The sequence below is a fragment of the Narcine bancroftii genome, chromosome 6 (assembly GCF_036971445.1).
Source record: "Narcine bancroftii isolate sNarBan1 chromosome 6, sNarBan1.hap1, whole genome shotgun sequence".
Classification (NCBI taxonomy): Eukaryota; Metazoa; Chordata; class Chondrichthyes; order Torpediniformes; family Narcinidae; genus Narcine; species Narcine bancroftii.
The window spans coordinates 165,674,477-165,691,944 of record NC_091474.1 but is presented as its reverse complement, the minus strand read 5'-3'; the positions used below and the strand labels follow the sequence as shown (position 1 = coordinate 165,691,944).

Here is a 17,468-nt window from a genome sequence, read left to right as displayed (position 1 = left end):
TAAACAAATGTTACTTTTAATTTTCTTTAAACTTAAAAACAGGATCAAACTTTAACTTATTACTATTAACTTAACAACCCCCCTCTAATTCTAAACGGACATGTATGTAATGTGTATATGTTCAGGAAATTTCTTTGATTCACAGTCCAATCTCACTTCTCACTCCTCCAAGTTTACTGGTTGCAGGCAATTCTTACACTGCCTAGAATTCAACATATATGAATTTTCATCAGGCTCTGGTGGAAACGGTTAAATGGTTACTGCTCAGGAAGGTTCTTACCGGTTCTGAGAGAGAGCTTGGCTGCTCGTTGGACACACACAAACTGATTTACTTCCTGTCACATTTGTGGCCCGAAATGTGAAGTTAATCAAACATTAAACACAAGTTTTATCAGGTAAACTTCTCATTACTTTATTCTCCCGTTTCCTTTGTTCTCTTGCTTGTGTTCTTATCTCTCTCTTTCATACCACGTGACTTCCGGTATATCTCATACATATTCATTATCATGACATCCCTCCTTTAATCAGAAATAAACTTTACCTTCACTTATCAATATCCCTCGGAAACATACAAACATCGTAACTAATGGTAATACTATAAGTCAACTACATAAAATTTACTTCCTACAGCACTCATACATGCACTTAATGATATAAGATTAAAATACTGTCCCAAAGTTCTTATTAAAACTATGGCACAAAGTCTTCGTATCGTTTGGGCACTTTCCGGTTTCGTTTCGGCCTGCCTGCGATATTGTCGTCGCTTCTCGGTTGTTCACTCTCAGCGTCGGAAATACTGCTCGCCACGGCTTCGGGTGTTTCTGGCGCTCTAGTCACTTCATCAGGAGTGCTGGTAACTGCCTCTGGAACATCATCAGGTCTCTCAGTTTCAGCATCTCGTATTGGCCTTTCAACCTCTTCGCTCGATGTATCTCTGGACTGGTACCTTTTTACACTTGATACATTTCTCTTATACAGGACTCCAGTCGGAGACTTGATTGTCACCATACTGCCACTTCTGGATACGATAGTATAGGGTTGATGGTAATAAGGTGTGTCTAGCTTACCACCAGTTTCATGCCTCACTAGAACATTATCTCCTGGCATGATGTCTGAATACTTGGCTCCACGTTTCGAATCTGTGTACAGCTTTGCTGCACCTTTCTTTTCAGCATCGTGGTCCCTCATCTCCTGGTCGTCTCGGATTACCTTTATTTCTGGCATTTTTGTGCGGATTTTTCTCCCAAAAAATGCTTCTGCAGGACTTTTTCCAGTGGTTGCATGAGGCGTTGCTCGATAGACAGCCACATAAGATAGCAATGCTTCTCGCCAATTTTGTCCTTCTGCGTGTGGAATCCTCAATCATTTTTCAATGGACTGATTTTGTCTCTCTACTTCTCCATTGGCTTGCGGCCATTTCGGAGTTACTTTATGATGGTGGATACCTGTGGTCCTCATGTATTCCGCAAATGTCTCTGAAATGAATTGTGGACCATTGTCAGAGTATAATGTAACAGGTAATCCATATCTTCCGAATATCTCTGCTAACGCTTGTATTGTTTTTTCAGTGGTTGTGGACTTCAACACCACGTACTCATAGTATCTGCTGTAGTAATCTATCACTACCATAATTGATTCACCCGTCGGTAAAGGTCAAAGAAAATCAACAGCTACGTCGATCCATGGTCCTGTCGGAAGTTGCGTACTCCGGATCGGTTCTGGCGGATTACTCCTACTTGTGATTTGACATCCGTGACAAGTTTTAACAAATCTCTCTGCGTCTTTATCACAACCTGGCCACCATACCTTGGTCCTGAGGTTTTGCTTGGTACCAACAATGCCTAGGTGTCCTTCATGCGCTAAGGATACGATCTTCGGTCTCAATCTTTGCGGTAACACCAATCTGCAACCTCTTAATACACACTGTCCGATGCAACAAAGTTCGTCTCTAATGGGAATGTAAGCCTTGTGAGTACACTTGTCCCATTGTCCACTCTGTATGCATTCTCTTACTTCCATGAGTTCTGGATCACGTTCGGATTCTCTCTCGACTTCCTTCGTAGTCACAGCTTTCGGTGTCGACTGAATAGCTACGAAGCGTACAAAGCTCTCTGTTTCTGTTCCCAATTCTGACTTGGATTGTGGACCACCAACCTTCACCAATCTGGACAGCGGATCAGCAATGTTTGCTTTCCCTGCAATGTGGATTACTTTATATATGTAGGGTTGTAGTCTGAGTACCCATCTCTCTATTCTGGCACATGGTTTGGATCTAGGTGCATAGATCACCTCCAATGGCTTATGATCTGTGATGAGTTCAAATTCAATGCCATATAAATATGCATGGAACCTCTCACAGGCCCATACAAGTCCGAGTGCTTCTTTCTCTGTCTGAGAGTATCTTCTTTCCACATCTTATAATGATCTGCTGGCATAGGCAATGATTCTTGGTCCTCCATCATACATCTGGACCAACACGGCTCCTAAACCAACCGGGCTGGCATCCGCTATGACTTTGGTTGATGCCGCCGGATCGTGATATCCAAGAGTTTTTGCATCTGTCAGGCTTTGCTTCAGCGCTGTGAACGCTTTCTTCTGCTCAGATCCAAAATGAAATGGTACACCTTTCCTGGTTAGTTTCCTTAGTGGTTCTGCCACTGTAGCGAAATTAGGAATGAACTTTGCACAAAAATTGACCAATCCCAGGAAACTCCTCACCTCCGTTGCGTTCTGAGGTGCACGTGCCTCTGCAATAGCTTTCACCTTGGCCTCTGCAGGGTTTAGTCCTTCCCGTGTAAGTCTGTGTCCCATGAAGTCCATTTCTGACACACCGAACTGGCACTTGTTTCCATTCACGGTAAGGCCTGCCTCCTGTAGTCTAGATAGTACACGCCTCAACCGTTTGTCATGCTCTTCCTTCGTTGGTGCATGGACTATGATGTCGTCAGAAATATTGGCAACTCCAGGAATGCCTTGAATCACTCTATGGATTTCATACTGGTAGATCTCCGAAGCTGCATTAATTCCAAATGATAGTCTCTTGTAACGATACAATCCACAGTGAGTCACAAATGTTGTCACACCTCGGGAACCTGGATCCAGCTCTAATTGATAATAGCCCCATTTCAGATCAATTTTTGAGAATACCTTGCTGGTAGTTAGTTCTTGAAGTATTTCCTCCACCGTTGGTATAGGGTGTCGTTCTCTAATTATAGCTTCATTGGCCATTCTCATGTCAACACATAGTCTTATGTCACCCTTTGGTTTGGGCACAATCACTATGGGACTGACCCATTGTGTCAAATGTTCCACCGGTTCAATAATGTCTTGTTCGATCAATTCTTTAATTTTGGCTTCGACTTTCCCACGAAGGTCAAATGGAGTTCGGCGCATTGGTTGTGCCTTGGGTTTGACCGTTTCATCTACCGCTAGCTTCAATTGTCGACCTTTCAGCTTTCCTACTCCTTGGAAGACTGCGGGGAATTCTTCCTTCATATCCTCGTATGACTGAATTGAATTGACACAAGCTCCAATATGAAGTATTGCCAGGTCTTGCGCTGTGCTTCTACTCAGCAATGGTTCTCCCCTCTCTTCTATGACCATAAACTCTGCTTCGGTGTACTTTGTTTTCTTGCTTGTGTTCTTATCTCTCTCTCTCTCTCTCTCATACCACGTGACTTCCGGTATATCTCATACATATTCATTATCATGACACTTCCCATCAGTTACTTCAGTGTCTTGTCAAAGAAACTTGCCCCATCAAGGATTTCCAAATGATAACCTCTTCTTCCAGGTCACCAGAGTTCTTCTTGTTTCCCTTATTTCAGGTGAAACACTCTAGCCAGCCATTTCCTCTTGTATCAACCACAAGGGTTTTCAACAGGCTGAACTCAGAACTCACAACCCGTCTTTCAAAGTGGGGTTTAAACAAGCTGCCAGCTTCCAAAAGCCACTGCAGAACTCGAACTGAATTCTCTCCCTCTCTCTCTCAGAGAAAACCTGTTTGGTCTTCTCTCCCACTCTGCTTGCAAAACAACATGTCCTCTTCGAACAGCAACTGCAACCAGACAGATTGTGGCACCAGACCCAATCTTCTGAGCTTGTTCATCTGTTGCTTTCAAAATAATCCATTCACAGCTGCTTTTAAAATTCTTTAGCAAAACAGTCTCATTGTTTTATTGTCTTTGCAAAGGTTCTCGGTGCTGCATGACTGGCTTCAGACAAACTCTTGCATTTTAAATAAGATCTGTTTTGTGAAGAGTTTGTGTGACGCGACCTACACTCTAAACCCTCACAATCTAGCTCCTCCAAAAGTACATCTACATACAACACAAAATACAATATCTGCCACACCAAAGTATGTTGTATTTTTTTTAATATAACCAAATACAATTCTTAACTAAATCTTCAGAGTAAGAATTAAATAATTATGTTTTTTATTATTATTTGCCTTGTTCCATGGTTTTGAAATTGCCATCTAATCATTTTATATCTTGACCTTCCCATCTCTGTATGGCCCTCAAAGAATTATTCAAATTTCAGTCAATTGATCATTTCACCAAGGGCCCAGGTCTCATGCTCAGGAATTCTTCCGCTGAATCTTTAGACTTTATAGGTGTCTTCCCTTGAACTATATGTTTGATCTGAACCTTTTCAGGTGACGTCCAGGTAGGTAATTACAACTTCATCTCCTACAACTAGCTCGAGCTTTGATTCTGCACATAACTCACTCTGGAGATGGAATTAATAGCTTTTCCTCTTTTTGAGTGGCACAGTTAGCCTAACGTTTGGTGCAATGCAATTACTGTGCCAGCAATCCAGGTTTGAATGTGGTTCTGTTTGTAAGAGGTTTGTACATTCTCCCCTTGTTTGTGTGGGTTTCCTCTGGGCACTCCAGTTTCCTCCCACCCCTCAAAACGTAGAGGGGTTATGTTAAATTGGGGTATTTGAGTAGCGTGGACTCATTGGCCAGAAGGGCCTGTTACTGCGCTGTATATCTCAATTTAAAATTTAAATTCTTTGTCTGTAAATGGTTGATCAGACCTAATTGCAGTTTCATTGCAAATGGCCAAAATTCAAACCTCCAAATTGATCTTTCTATAATAATAAAGAATCTCACCTCCGACAATTGATTGACACAAACTCTTCGTGATTGTCTTTTTATTAACCATACAAGGCTACTCATCCTAACCTAATTAATAGTCATCAATTTTCACAAAAAATTGTTTTGATGGGGAAAGACTTTGTACTTGAGCAGTTAGAAAAGTTGTTTTATTTTATGACTGTTCTATAGAATAGCAATGTCTGTATGACAAGAATTCAAAATGTAAATGTCCTTGGATTTATCTTTATGTAAGGAAAAGGATTTTTCTTGCAGTGTCTTAAACTCGGGGTTTGTTGCTTTAAAAAGATAGTGGTATTTTGGTTAATTTTTGGTCAACACTGTCTCAATGAGTTCATTACATGTCTTTCTGAAGAGACTGGGCCATAACTCCTCTATGTTTTGATATGTGTGGCATAGTTGACGTAGCAGTTAGCGCAATGCCTTAATAGCACCAGTGATCAGGACCAGAGATTGTATCCCACGCTGTACGGATTTTGTACATTCTCCTCACGTCTGCATGGGTTTCCCCAGGGGCTCCAGTTACTCCCACCGTTTGAAACATACTGGGAGTGTTGGTTAATTGGGTGTAAATTGGACAGCACAGACTCATGGGACGAAATGGCCTGTTACCATGCTGTATATCTAAATTTAAATTGTATAATTTAAATTTAAAATCTCTCCTTTTGGCCTTGCAAAACTAAAGTTGGAATTTTGAATGTTTTGATCATAAGGGTATTGCCATTGACGAGCCCAGGCAAGCTGAATTAAAGTGTTGAGCTGATTAAGCAAGTATTCTGTAAACCTGATGTCACAACAGATTTGGAAATCTGAAAGTTCAAAGAGATACTCCTTGTGTAGTTTCTGTCGTGACACTGAAGACAATCCACTGCGTTTCTTATGCGAAAAAGTCAACAATTCTTTTTGATTTTTTTTGTTTATTGCACTATGAACCATGTCAATAACAATATAATACAAATATTCTTCATTGAGTATACACAGTGACATTTTCTTTCCCCCCCACCCACTTCATCAAAGTTAACAATTCTGATAATAAAAATCCAGGTGCTAAACTTGATCAGCACAAAATAAATTGTCGAACAATAAGTTGTTGAAGTTCCATATAGTAAAACAGTAGAACCACCACTTAATGAACTGTATGCTGGAGGAACTCAGCAGGTGAAGCAGGATCAGTGGGAGAAAAAGAATTATCAACGTGTTTTCCTGTGCCTGCGTGGGTTTCCTCCCATCTGCCAAAAACAAAGTGTGCAGAGTTGGTAGCTTAATTGATGTTTATGGATGCCACACTCCCGTTGGCCTGTTATTGCGCTGTATGTTTAAATTGAAATGTTAAACACCTGATCCTTTACCCTCTGGTTGTCCATCTCCATGAGAAGCAGAGAAAACAGCTTTGGAGCATCCATCACTGCCCCTTGGAGTCTTACATGGCAAAAGAGATTCTACTACTTTCTTATAAATGCCAGTGAATTTAGGCCAATCATAATAACTACTCATCCTAGAAAATTTATAACCTCTAGGGTCAGAGGCACAGAGATCAAAATAGCAGACTGCACTCAACAAAACCCTGAACAATTTTTGCAATCAACTCTTTTGCAAACACAAGACCAACATATCATTTCCCTTCTTTGTCATTTACTTTCTGCAACTCATGAACCAAGATCGTTTTACATGTCAATATTCAGTTGTATTGCAACAATTAAAAAATACTTGTTTTTCTATTTTTACAACGGAAACCAATAAACTTGTGTGCATTCAAATCTGAATTCTAAGCCACTGTACAGAAAGGGAGTTTTGCAGATGGACAAGCTGAGGAATCTTTAACAATGGTCTGCAGTAGAAAACATTAGCTCAATAAAATCCATGCACAGCAAACTTTACCTGAACTCTCAAGACGACTACAAAGTAAATGGGTCAGTTAAGCATTAAGTTGCATTAATTCAAACTCAGTATGTAAACATACTGCCCAGATACAGGCCCTTCACCCCACATGCCTTAACTCACCATAGAGCTAATCCAATACATATTCTGCAAATTCCATTCATTAAATGACTTACCATTCTTCTCCAATTTTATACACGTAAATGATACTGTCTGTCTGCCCAATGGCTATTTTGGTGGAATCTGGGGAAAAAGCCATACCTTTGACCACATAGCTTTTCTTGCCATACTGAAAAATATTAAATGTTTTAAATAACTTGTTACAATATATATAAAAAAAACAAATACACTACTCCAAAAGCTTTGCAGAAAACTCAGCTGATTAAATGCCAGAAAATTTAATATTTTTGATTTGTTACATTTTAAATGGTTTGCAGATCTATAATGAACCAGTCCTCTAAGAGGATTAACATTGGATGAGGTCACCACTCTGCAGGTTGTTAAAAAACAAATTAATCCATTTCTAATAGCAGTGCACAGAACCAGATACTATATTCTATATAGTAAATCAAAGTTTAATTTCCATTATAAACTGAAAATGTATTTTATTAAACAAGGTGAAAGAAAGGATTGGAGAGGGGAAGGAGAACCAATGGCATTTGTCCTTCAATTGTCAAAATGTACTAGGTGGGCAAATGATTTCCTTCTGCGTCACTCTGAATACAAGATAAATTTCAAGATTCAAAATCCATCAAGGTATTTTATATCGAACAAAAGTTGACACAAAACAAGTTTCCCTCCTCTGCATTTTTAATCTAAATAGCTTATGGTGAGAATTGGTTCAATTTTTAGCAGCGATAATTCAGATGACTAAACTTGCAATCAAGGTTTTACAGCTCCCAAAACTGATTATTGTTAATATCTAATTGCATAAATAAAATCGCTAATAAAAAGATAAGATAATAAGCAGCAGGAACAGACTAATTGGCTCAAGTCTGCTGTGCCATTCAATATAATCTTGGTTCATTCACTTTCCTGCTCTTTATTTGTACCCATACATTTGCTTGGAGTTCAAATGTCTGTCATTCTCCACCTTGAATATACCCAATGATACTGTCTCTACAGCTTTTTGGGGTAGAGAATTCCACAGATTCAGGGTCCTCCAAAAGAAGAAATTCTTCATGTCTGTATGAAATGAGCAACCCCTTATGCTGAATCCATTCACTCTAACTTTTGATCACACCACGAGTTGAATTATCCTCTTGGACCCTGTCAATTCTCCACACCTCTAAACATGAAAAAAAAAACAATGAGCAGGTTGGGTTTCTACTCCATCAGATTAAAACTGTACGCAGTACTTCGATGATGAGGACTCACCATCAGCCTGTAAATTTGCTTCAAAATATTGTGGTTTAGTTTTCATGCTACATGGGTGTGAAAAGAACAGCAGAAACACCAAACTTTTGAAGTCAAGACTGGTTTATTGCACTGACCGTCATGTTTATATGGGTCCAAGGCACTGATGCCAGGGCCCCGCATCATCAGTGCTAGCCTGGGATCAGCCGACGTTCCCACCACAGTTCATCATCTTCCCACCTTGCGGGAGGACACCTGGGACAACAGCCGTTGTCACCCCGAGGTCCACGCTGACGTCGGCCATTTTGCGGACTGGTCCGAACACATACTGACAAGTCTTTAAGTCCCTGGGGATGTGATGGTTGGGCTGGCCATGTGTTGGAGGTTGTCGCAGGACCAGGGTCCTCAGCTTTCGCCGCAAGTTCTCAAGGATGGCCACAGGGTCTTCCAGGTGTTTAATCGGGGGCCAGGAACTCCCTCAGAATGATTAAAGGTGAGCCACAGGCCATCTCTGTCGTCGAGGCATTGAAGTCTTCCTTCGGCGAGGTGTGACTCTCCAGCAGGACCCAAGGCAGTTTGTCTACCCAGTTGGGACCCTTGAGCTGGGCCATTAAGGCTGCCTTCACGTGCCTGTGAAACCGGTCCACCAACCCATTGGATGATATGCCATGGTGTGGTGGAGCTGTATCCCCAGGAAGTTACCCAGCACTGGCCAGGGCCCAGAGGTAAATTGTGCCCCTCTGTCTGAGGTTAGGTGCTCTGGGAGCCAGAATCTGGAACCCTCATGGTGATGTGGGCCCTGGCACGGGTTTCTGTGGTGGTATCAGCCAGTGGGACCGCCTGAGGCCATCTCGTGGAATGGTCAACCATGGTCAGCAGGTATCTCACTCCATGGGAAGCTGGTAGCGGCCCCACTATATCAAAATGTATGTGGCTGAACCTGCACCGCGCTGGTCAAAAGTCTGCGTGGACGCCTTTGTGAGTCTGCATTTTTGAGTACTAGCAGTTTGAGCAAGTCTTGGCCCACTGGCTGACTTGCTCAAGGAGACCATGCCGGACAAACCTGCTTGCCTCGATCTTGATTGTGGCTCGTATTGCCAGATGCACTAGGTTGCGTCTGGCATCAAAAACCTGGCACCTCCATGCAACTGGGGCAATGAGGCGAAGGCTGCTGGGGGAAATGTCGCAGAGTAGTGCCAGGTTACCTGGGCTGACGGGGACATCTTCCACCTTGAGACAGGTGACAGCTATCCTATATGCGGGGATCTTAGGGTCCTGCTGCTGCGCTTTGGCAAGGCCCATGTAGTCGACCCCTGGGACAGGGCATGGACTGACTTGATCGCGGGGCGTGACAGAGGGTAGGCTACCACATTGCTTTTCCCCACGATCTGCTGTATATCCGTGGTAAATTTGGACACATAGGGCACGTGTCTCTGTAGTCAGGCTGACCACGGGTCTGATACTTTATGCAAGGCAAAGTTCAATGGCTTGTGATCGGTGAAGACCTTGAAGTGCCGACCTTCCAAAAAGTAACAAAAATGTCTTACCGGCAGGTATAGTGCCAATAGATCTGTCAAAAGTGCTGTATTTGCGCTCTGTGGGGCAGAGGTGTCTGCTGAAAAAGGTCATGGGTTGCCACTGGTCTTCAATGAGCTGTTCCAGTACACCTCCTACCACTGTGCTTGAGGCATCAACTGTCAGAGCAGTAGGTGCCTCTGGTCTGGGGTGTACCAGGAGGGTGGCATTGACCAGCACGTCTTTGGCATTCTGGAATGCCCTTGAAGACTCATCGTCCCAGGTAATGTCCTTTGACTTGCCCGCCATTAGTGCAAAGAGGGGGCACATGATGCAGGCCACTGTCAGTATGAATCTGTGGTAAAAGTTTATCATACTGGCAAATTCCTGTACCCCCCTTACTGTTCATGGCTTGGCGAAGTGCCGGATTGCCTCAACCTTTTCAGGGAGGGGTGTTTCCCAGTGTTTGTTTATCCTGTGCCCCAGAAAATTGATAATGTCCAGGCCGAATTGGAACTTTGCGGGGTTAATTGTCAAACCGAATTCACTCAACCAGGTGCACAATTGTCTCACGTGGGCTGCATGGTCTTTGCAGCTGCAGCTAGCCAGGATATCATCCAAATAGATGAATGCAAATGGGAGGTCCCGGCCCACTTTGTCAATCAGCTGCTGGAAAGCTTGTGTCGCATTTTTCAAACCAAAGGCAACACACAGGAATTCATACAGGCCAAAGGGGGTGATAAGCATGGTCTTGGGGAAATCCTGGAAGTGAACCGGGCTGTGGTGGTACCCCCGGATAAGGTCCCCTGTGGAAAACACCCATTCCCCATGCAGGTTGGCAAAGAAGTCTTGGATGGGGGCACAGGATATCTGTTGGGCATGGTGGCCTCGTTGAAGCAGCAGTAGTCGCCACATGGCCAACACCCCCCCCTCCCCCGCACAATGTGGAGGGGGAGGCGCAGGGACTGTTGGAGCACCGCACAATCCCCAGCTCCTCCATTTTCTTGAACTCCTCCTTCGTTGGGCTGAGCTTTTCAGGAGGGAGCCAGCGAGCCCTGGCGTGGAGTAGGGGACCCTCAATCTGAATGTGATGCCTTATCCAGTGCTTTGGCTTGGCCACGGAGAACTGTGGTGCCATTATTGAGGGGAACTTCACCAGGATGCAGGGGAACCTATTATCTGAAAGCGTTATAAAGTCAAGGTGGGGGGCAGGTAGTTTGGCATCCCCCAGAGGTAGAGTTTGAAAAGTTCTGGTGTGCACCAAACACCGCCCCTTGAGATCTACAAGCAAGCAGTGGGCATGAAGGAAATCAGGCCCCAGGAGTGGTTGTGCCACTGCCACAAGGGTAAAGGTCCATGTAAACCGGCTGTTGCTGAACCGAAGGGGGTCGGTACGGGTATCAAAATTCCTGATGGAGGGGCTGTTGGCCCTGGTTGCCATTGCGGGTGTCAAGGCCAGCAGGGGGCAGGACACTTATCTTGGCACCAATGTTGACCAGGAAATGCCTGCCTGACAAGGAATCCCAAACGTAGACAAGGCTATCATGTGGGCCAACCGCCGTAGCCATCAAAGTGGTTTGGACAGGGCATTTCCCGGAAATTCACAGGGTTGGTGGCATCGACGGACCTCTACACCTCATAGCTGATGATAGCAGCAGTATTTTCCCTGGGTATTAACTTGCCTCTCCGCTGGTCTTGGCCTTGCAGTCAGCTGTTTGTGGGGCTTGCTGATGTGGTCTATGACAGTGCTGGTATACTTCTTCGCTCTCCAGAACATATCCACTCGGGCCACAACCCTCCAGGGGTTGCTGAAGTCCTTGACCATGAGCAAGAATTGGATATCCTCGGGCACCTGCTCCAGAAAGATCTGCTCGCAGAGCAGGCAAGACTTGTGGCCCTCTGTCAATGTGAGAATTTTGCTCATTAGGGCGGATGGGGCCGTCCCCAATCCTTTCAGATACAGCAATTGGATGGCGCACTCACGCTGGGAGAGCTACATACTTGCCTTGCTCTGGAGGCTGCCATAGGAAATCTATGACCCTTGTCACTGTGTCTTGATTGAGTGCACTTACAACGTAGAGGTAGCGGTTGTCGTCGTCGGCAATGTATTGAAGCTGGAACTGAGCCTAAGCCTGCTCGAACCACACGTGACTGAGACACCCAAAATGGTGGGAACCTGAGTGAGACGGGATGGATGGTCGCTAGCTCCGTCTGGTTTGTCATCTTTGGGTCCAACTGCCAGATGGACCTGTTGGGGCCACCAATGTAGCATTCGCACTACGCGGACGTGAAGAAGAATGATATGCACACATAAGCCTTAAAGTCAAGACTGGCTTATTGCACTGGCTGCCACATTTATATGGGTCCCAGGTGCTGACGTCATGGCCCCACATCATTGGAGCACCGTCCTGGAATTGGCTGACGTTCACACCACAGCTCGCTGTCTTCCCACCATCCTGAGGTCACCTGGGACGACAGCTGGTATCACTCCCAGGTCCGTGCGGTCGCTGCATTTGTCAGCCATTTTGTGGGCCGGTCCGCTACGGTATATTTGATGTTTCAAGGACAAACACTGCACACTGAGACAGAGTGCTTCATTCATTCTTTACTCCAGAACTAAAATGGATCCCCGTGATACACAGTATGTAAGAGTGAAATACACAGGCGTAAATACCTAACATTCAATGCATCTGCTGTAGTATTCTCTATTTTTCTTGCTATAAATGCCAACATTATGAGTCCAACTAATTATTTGCTAGACTTCAATGCTAATTTTGGTGCTCCATTTGAGCCACAATATTTTGTAAATTCCATTCTATTTAATTAATAATCTGCCTTTTCATTCTTAATTTCAAAGTGGACACCTTCACATTATATTTCATCTGCTTAGTCATGTCCCGATCATTTCACCCATCTACTGTATAATCACTTTGCAGGTTCTTGATGTCCTCACAATTTATTTGCTCACCATTATAGTGAATGCAGCTCCAGTACTCAACTGCACAATTTACTGATAACAGAACTTCCTAATCAAGAAAAAATTACTGTGCACCTTACTGCATCCATTTAAAACAACCATTTTATTTTACCTTAGAATCAGCAGGTTTAGTGGAGAATTTATCTCTTCTTTCTCCAGTTTCATCATAAAGAAGAACAACTCTGTCGACCGTGCAGACTGCAAACTTGGCGTTGTTGGGGGCCCATGACATACACATAACTTTTGCAGCACCATCCTTAAATATAAACAGAAATTTATCTTTAAATGATATTTAATGCAAGCAGAAGAAACGTGGATATATCTGATCTCGTGCTAAGTTCTGGGGATTCTGTTCACTAAAATGAAAGTTATCTGCCATCTCGAGCACTCACTCCACATCTGCTTATCATCTCCGGAATCATTAAGTATTGAGCAGTGCAAGAACAAACATTTCAGACCATGCTTTAAATTTTCAAACTTGGTGGCTTTTTCCGAAAGATATTTGGTTTGTACTTCGAAATGGACCATGTCTGAATGGTGTCTGGTGACCGGTAGGTAAAATTGAGATGAGTGAAATGGTTGGCCAAGGAGCACAAGTCCTGTGACGAGATTTGAAATAAAGAGATGGCTGGACGAAAGGAAGGGCATATTATGGTACAAATGATATTGAGATGATAAACTTAAGTCCAAAAGTGTGAACTTTCCGAAATCTTAACCATGTCCAAAATGGGGAGGGGTCTGCAGAGTTCTCGTCTTTCTGGTGTTCTGGTCACATTTCTGGAAAGTTCCTTGCAGCGGACCGAGGTGGTGAAATGAAAGGAAGCATTTGTTCAGCTTTCACAAGTTACAGATGGAGTCAGACCCAGGTTTCAGCTAAAATCGGGAAACACGACCCCGACCGATGGGTAGGCCCGGGTCTCTCGACTCCGCCTGCTCCTCCAAAGCACATACATCCGGACGGAGTGGCCCGACCCACGCCACCCCCAATTGTACCTGCGGCGTCAACAGGGTTTTCAGGTGCTTCAGCTGCATGTCGTCACCTCACTTTGTTTCCTGCTGGTCGCTGGAGCCGCGGTCGCCCTCGTCACAAGCTTCCCTCCCATTGGCAGCCGGTTACCCTAGTGACTAGTCCCACCCATTTCCCCCTTTCGAGCTCAGATGAGCACGGTCGGGTTACGACGCTGCCTGTGAATCACGGCAGGTTGGCAACGGAAACCGTCAACGCGGATGATTTCGGAGATGCCGAAATGTGTTGATTTTCCTATTCCTCTTTCTGTTGTGAGACTGTTTGGTCTCAGTAAAAGGCAGCAGAATTGAGCAAAATGTGGAGATGCCGGGGATTGAACCCGGGGCCTCATACATGCAAAGCATGCGCTCTACCACTGAGCTACATCCCCACCGTTGAACAGTAAGTTGCGGAAGTGTCTTCTGTTGATCGTTTCCTTGATGTTGTCCTTTGTTCTTGCTGGGGCCATTTGAGGGCTGCCAACATTTCGTTCTGAACACCCAGAAGCCCGCTGGGATATTTCTTTCTTCTCCAATCTTCGATAAATAGTAGGATTCAGACTACATCACGATTCTTAATATTCTAACCAAAAGGTGCAATGTCATGCTATTTTATACTAGATTTCCAAATTGAGAGCAGAGATCAAATTAATAAAAATAATGAAGTGCAGCATGACATCAGGTGGGAAGACAGGCCACTGAAAATAACGAGGACAGTGAAAATTATTCAGTGCTATTCGAGTCCTCCAGAAGGCAGAATGATCTTGCGCAACAGTTTGTCGATTCTATAATATTTGACAGAAGTCTGTCAGTAAAACACGGCCAAAAACATCATCCTTGCAACCTTTAGAAATTGATTTTAATACGAGAGGCCTGTAATCGTTTAAAAAAAAGCTGGTGTTGAGCCTTAAATTATTATTATTATTGTTATTGTTATTATTGTGGCGATGGTGATCCACATTGTGTTCCTTGGTATCAAATACATGAGTATGACATTTCTGACAAGGGCAACAGGGATCAGTGCTGGAGGATTTGGATGAGAGCATCAGATAAAACGTAGGGCTGAAAATACTAGATTTGGGTGCCTTTGTACACAAATGTGAGAAACAGAAGTACCTTCACAGATTTGGCTCGAGACAAAAATTGAGAACAAAGAACATTTATTGTTCAACAGTGCAAAGTTGGGTGCTTCCCCTTACCATGGGAATACACACATATACTGGGGCTCACCCAACTTTTATACAGTTCATTTCAATGTCGAGGTACCCTTCCCCCCCCCCTTAACATTCTTCTGCCTCCTGGATTGGTTTGGCATGTGGTAATTCTTTGTCTGCCGACATGTAGTTTCTTGTAAACTTGAAAGACCATGGGGTATCCTGTCTGGGTCCCATCATGTCATTGTCCTTATTCACTCATCTCAACCCCCAGGACTTACTAATTCCTATATGCAGAACTTGCTAATTCTTTCTATCACAATAACCCTTCCTCACACCCTTATCGGAATTCATCCCTACTCAGCACTTACTTAACTTTCTCTAATCTAGTCTAGTATTCCTTATTTCATTCATACTAGCTTTACTTCCTATATTCTATTATCTCTCACACAAATGACTGAATGTGAGTACAGCAAGCTATAATGGAAGATTTGTGATATATCATCTTTCATTCTAAAATAATTTGTTCACAAGAGTAGAGGCATCTTGCTCCAATTATAAAAGGCTCTAGTGAAATCAAACCCAGAATACGATTTGCAGCTCTGGTCTTCTGACTTAAAGGAAATTCTCCAGATTGCCCTGAGTTTTTGTATAAGTGGCCAAGCAAACTGAGTCTGCATTCTGATGAGTTGGTAAAAATTACTGGTGCTTCTTTTGAAATGAATAAAGTTCTTCTGGGGCTTGTCAGGTTAAATGCATGGTAATGTTTTCCCTTGGCTAGGTTTACAGTTCTCAAAATAAAAGATCAGCCATTCAGGAAGGAGATAAGAAAAACAATCCTTTATTCAGAGGGTAGTGAACCTTAAGAATCTTCCACCCAGAAGCCTGTGGAGGTTTAGCACCTAGTGTTTTCAAGAAAGAGATTGATGGCTATTTAGATAATAAGCAATCATAAACTTTGAAGTACTGTATGAAAGAAGCAATGAGGTAAGTTGAAGTTCAAGTTTAACAACCAGATGAAACAGTGTTTCTTTGGACCATGATTCACATATAGTAAGTCTGACATCCCCACCCTCCACTTCCTCACCCTGGATTCCCCCAATCCTCCACCTCTACCCCTGATCACCCCACCTGCCTCCCCCCTACACCATTCACCCCAATGACCCCTGTCTGGACTTTACTGTCCCTTCTAACCTTCCTGTTGGAGACAGAATGCTCAGTCCTAAGCAAAGATCTCTCCTTCATCCCCTTTCACCCACACCTCAATGAGTTCCACATACACCATAATGCCTAATTTTCCCATCGTCTCTGTCTCTGTGCCCACTTCTTACACCATGATTTTCCACTCCTTCAATGAAAACCCTTTTTACCACCTTAAGCCCTTTTCCTCCTCTTGGACACCTCATCCTGGCCCTCTGCCTACTCTGGATCTTTATATTTCCAACTACCTTTGAGCCATCAACTGTCTCAACTTCACCACTCCCCTAACTTATTCTAATCTCACACCCTTGCAATACTCTGCCCTCCAATCTCTCTGCACCAATCCTCAACTTACGATCAAACTTGCAGACAGGGTGATGCTCTCAGACACCTCCTCCTACTTACCCCTTGAACAGGTCTCTATCAAAAAACATCAAGCCATCATTTTACCCACCATCTCTAACATCATCACTCCCAGTCATCTCCCTCTCACAACATCCAACCTCATTGTTTCCCAACCACACACTGCCAAGGTCCACAAACGCAACTGTCCCAGCAGACCCCATACTCCTACCCCATCAATCTGGTATCTTACATCAGTAGTTCCCAAACTTTCTCGGGCTGCCACCCCCTTGGCTCCCAAGTCACATTCCTAATGACTACCCACCCCCACCCCTCTCCCTACACAAATACAACAAACATACACCTCTTTCTTGGTATTCGGTCCACTGCAAATTTAAAGCAACAACTAATCTAACACTATAAACAAGAATATATATTTCACAAATAAAACTTGTAGTAAACCAATTTACAGTGACCATCTTTAGCCATTACTATCCCAGGCAGTCACCCCCCCCCCACCCCCTCCTAACCTGACATATAGTGAATGATGAGTGTTGCGGGCTGAGTTTGTCACCCCTCTGACCACCACCTTTTTCCTCACCACCCCCTTGGATCTTTCCACCATCCTTGGGTGGGGGGGGGGGGTGGCACCACCCACTTTGACTATTTTTTTCCTTTATGGTCCAGTCTCTCTCGATCTAAATCCACATGCCCTGAATCACTTCAACAACTTAAATTTTCTTCAGATCAACTGCCTCATTTTCATCATGGTTGTCCAATGTCTAATATTTGTCAGCTATGGAGTAGTATTGAAGTTGGAGCCAGTGTTTAGAAACATAGCAGCCAATCTGTGCACAGCAAGACCCCACAAGCACCAGCAAATTGCACCCTCGGTTGAAAAGATCATGAAGAAAAATAA

General features: G+C 43.8%; 1 protein-coding gene and 1 non-coding gene across 11 annotated transcripts in view; both read right to left on the bottom strand.

The window, feature by feature from the left end:
* ift172 (intraflagellar transport 172) overlaps window positions 1–17,468 on the bottom strand; it is a 226,881-nt gene that overhangs the window by 182,772 nt on the left and 26,641 nt on the right. For 5 of the 10 annotated variants that reach the window (XR_011340510.1, XR_011340509.1, XM_069886600.1 and 2 more), the window contains exons 1-3: window positions 13,711–13,830; window positions 12,961–13,104; window positions 7,177–7,289 (exon numbers count right to left, since the gene is read on the bottom strand). Coding sequence is in view for 8 of the 10 variants with exons in the window: in XM_069886600.1 (XP_069742701.1) it covers window positions 7,177–7,289; window positions 12,961–13,104; window positions 13,711–13,797 (344 nt within the window). In the remaining 2 variants the exon portion in view is untranslated. The other 5 variants (XM_069886602.1, XM_069886607.1, XM_069886605.1 and 2 more) reach the window with 5 other exon arrangements.
* trnaa-ugc (transfer RNA alanine (anticodon UGC)) lies at window positions 14,174–14,245 on the bottom strand. Its single transcript has one exon. It is a non-coding gene; the product is annotated as a tRNA-Ala (tRNA).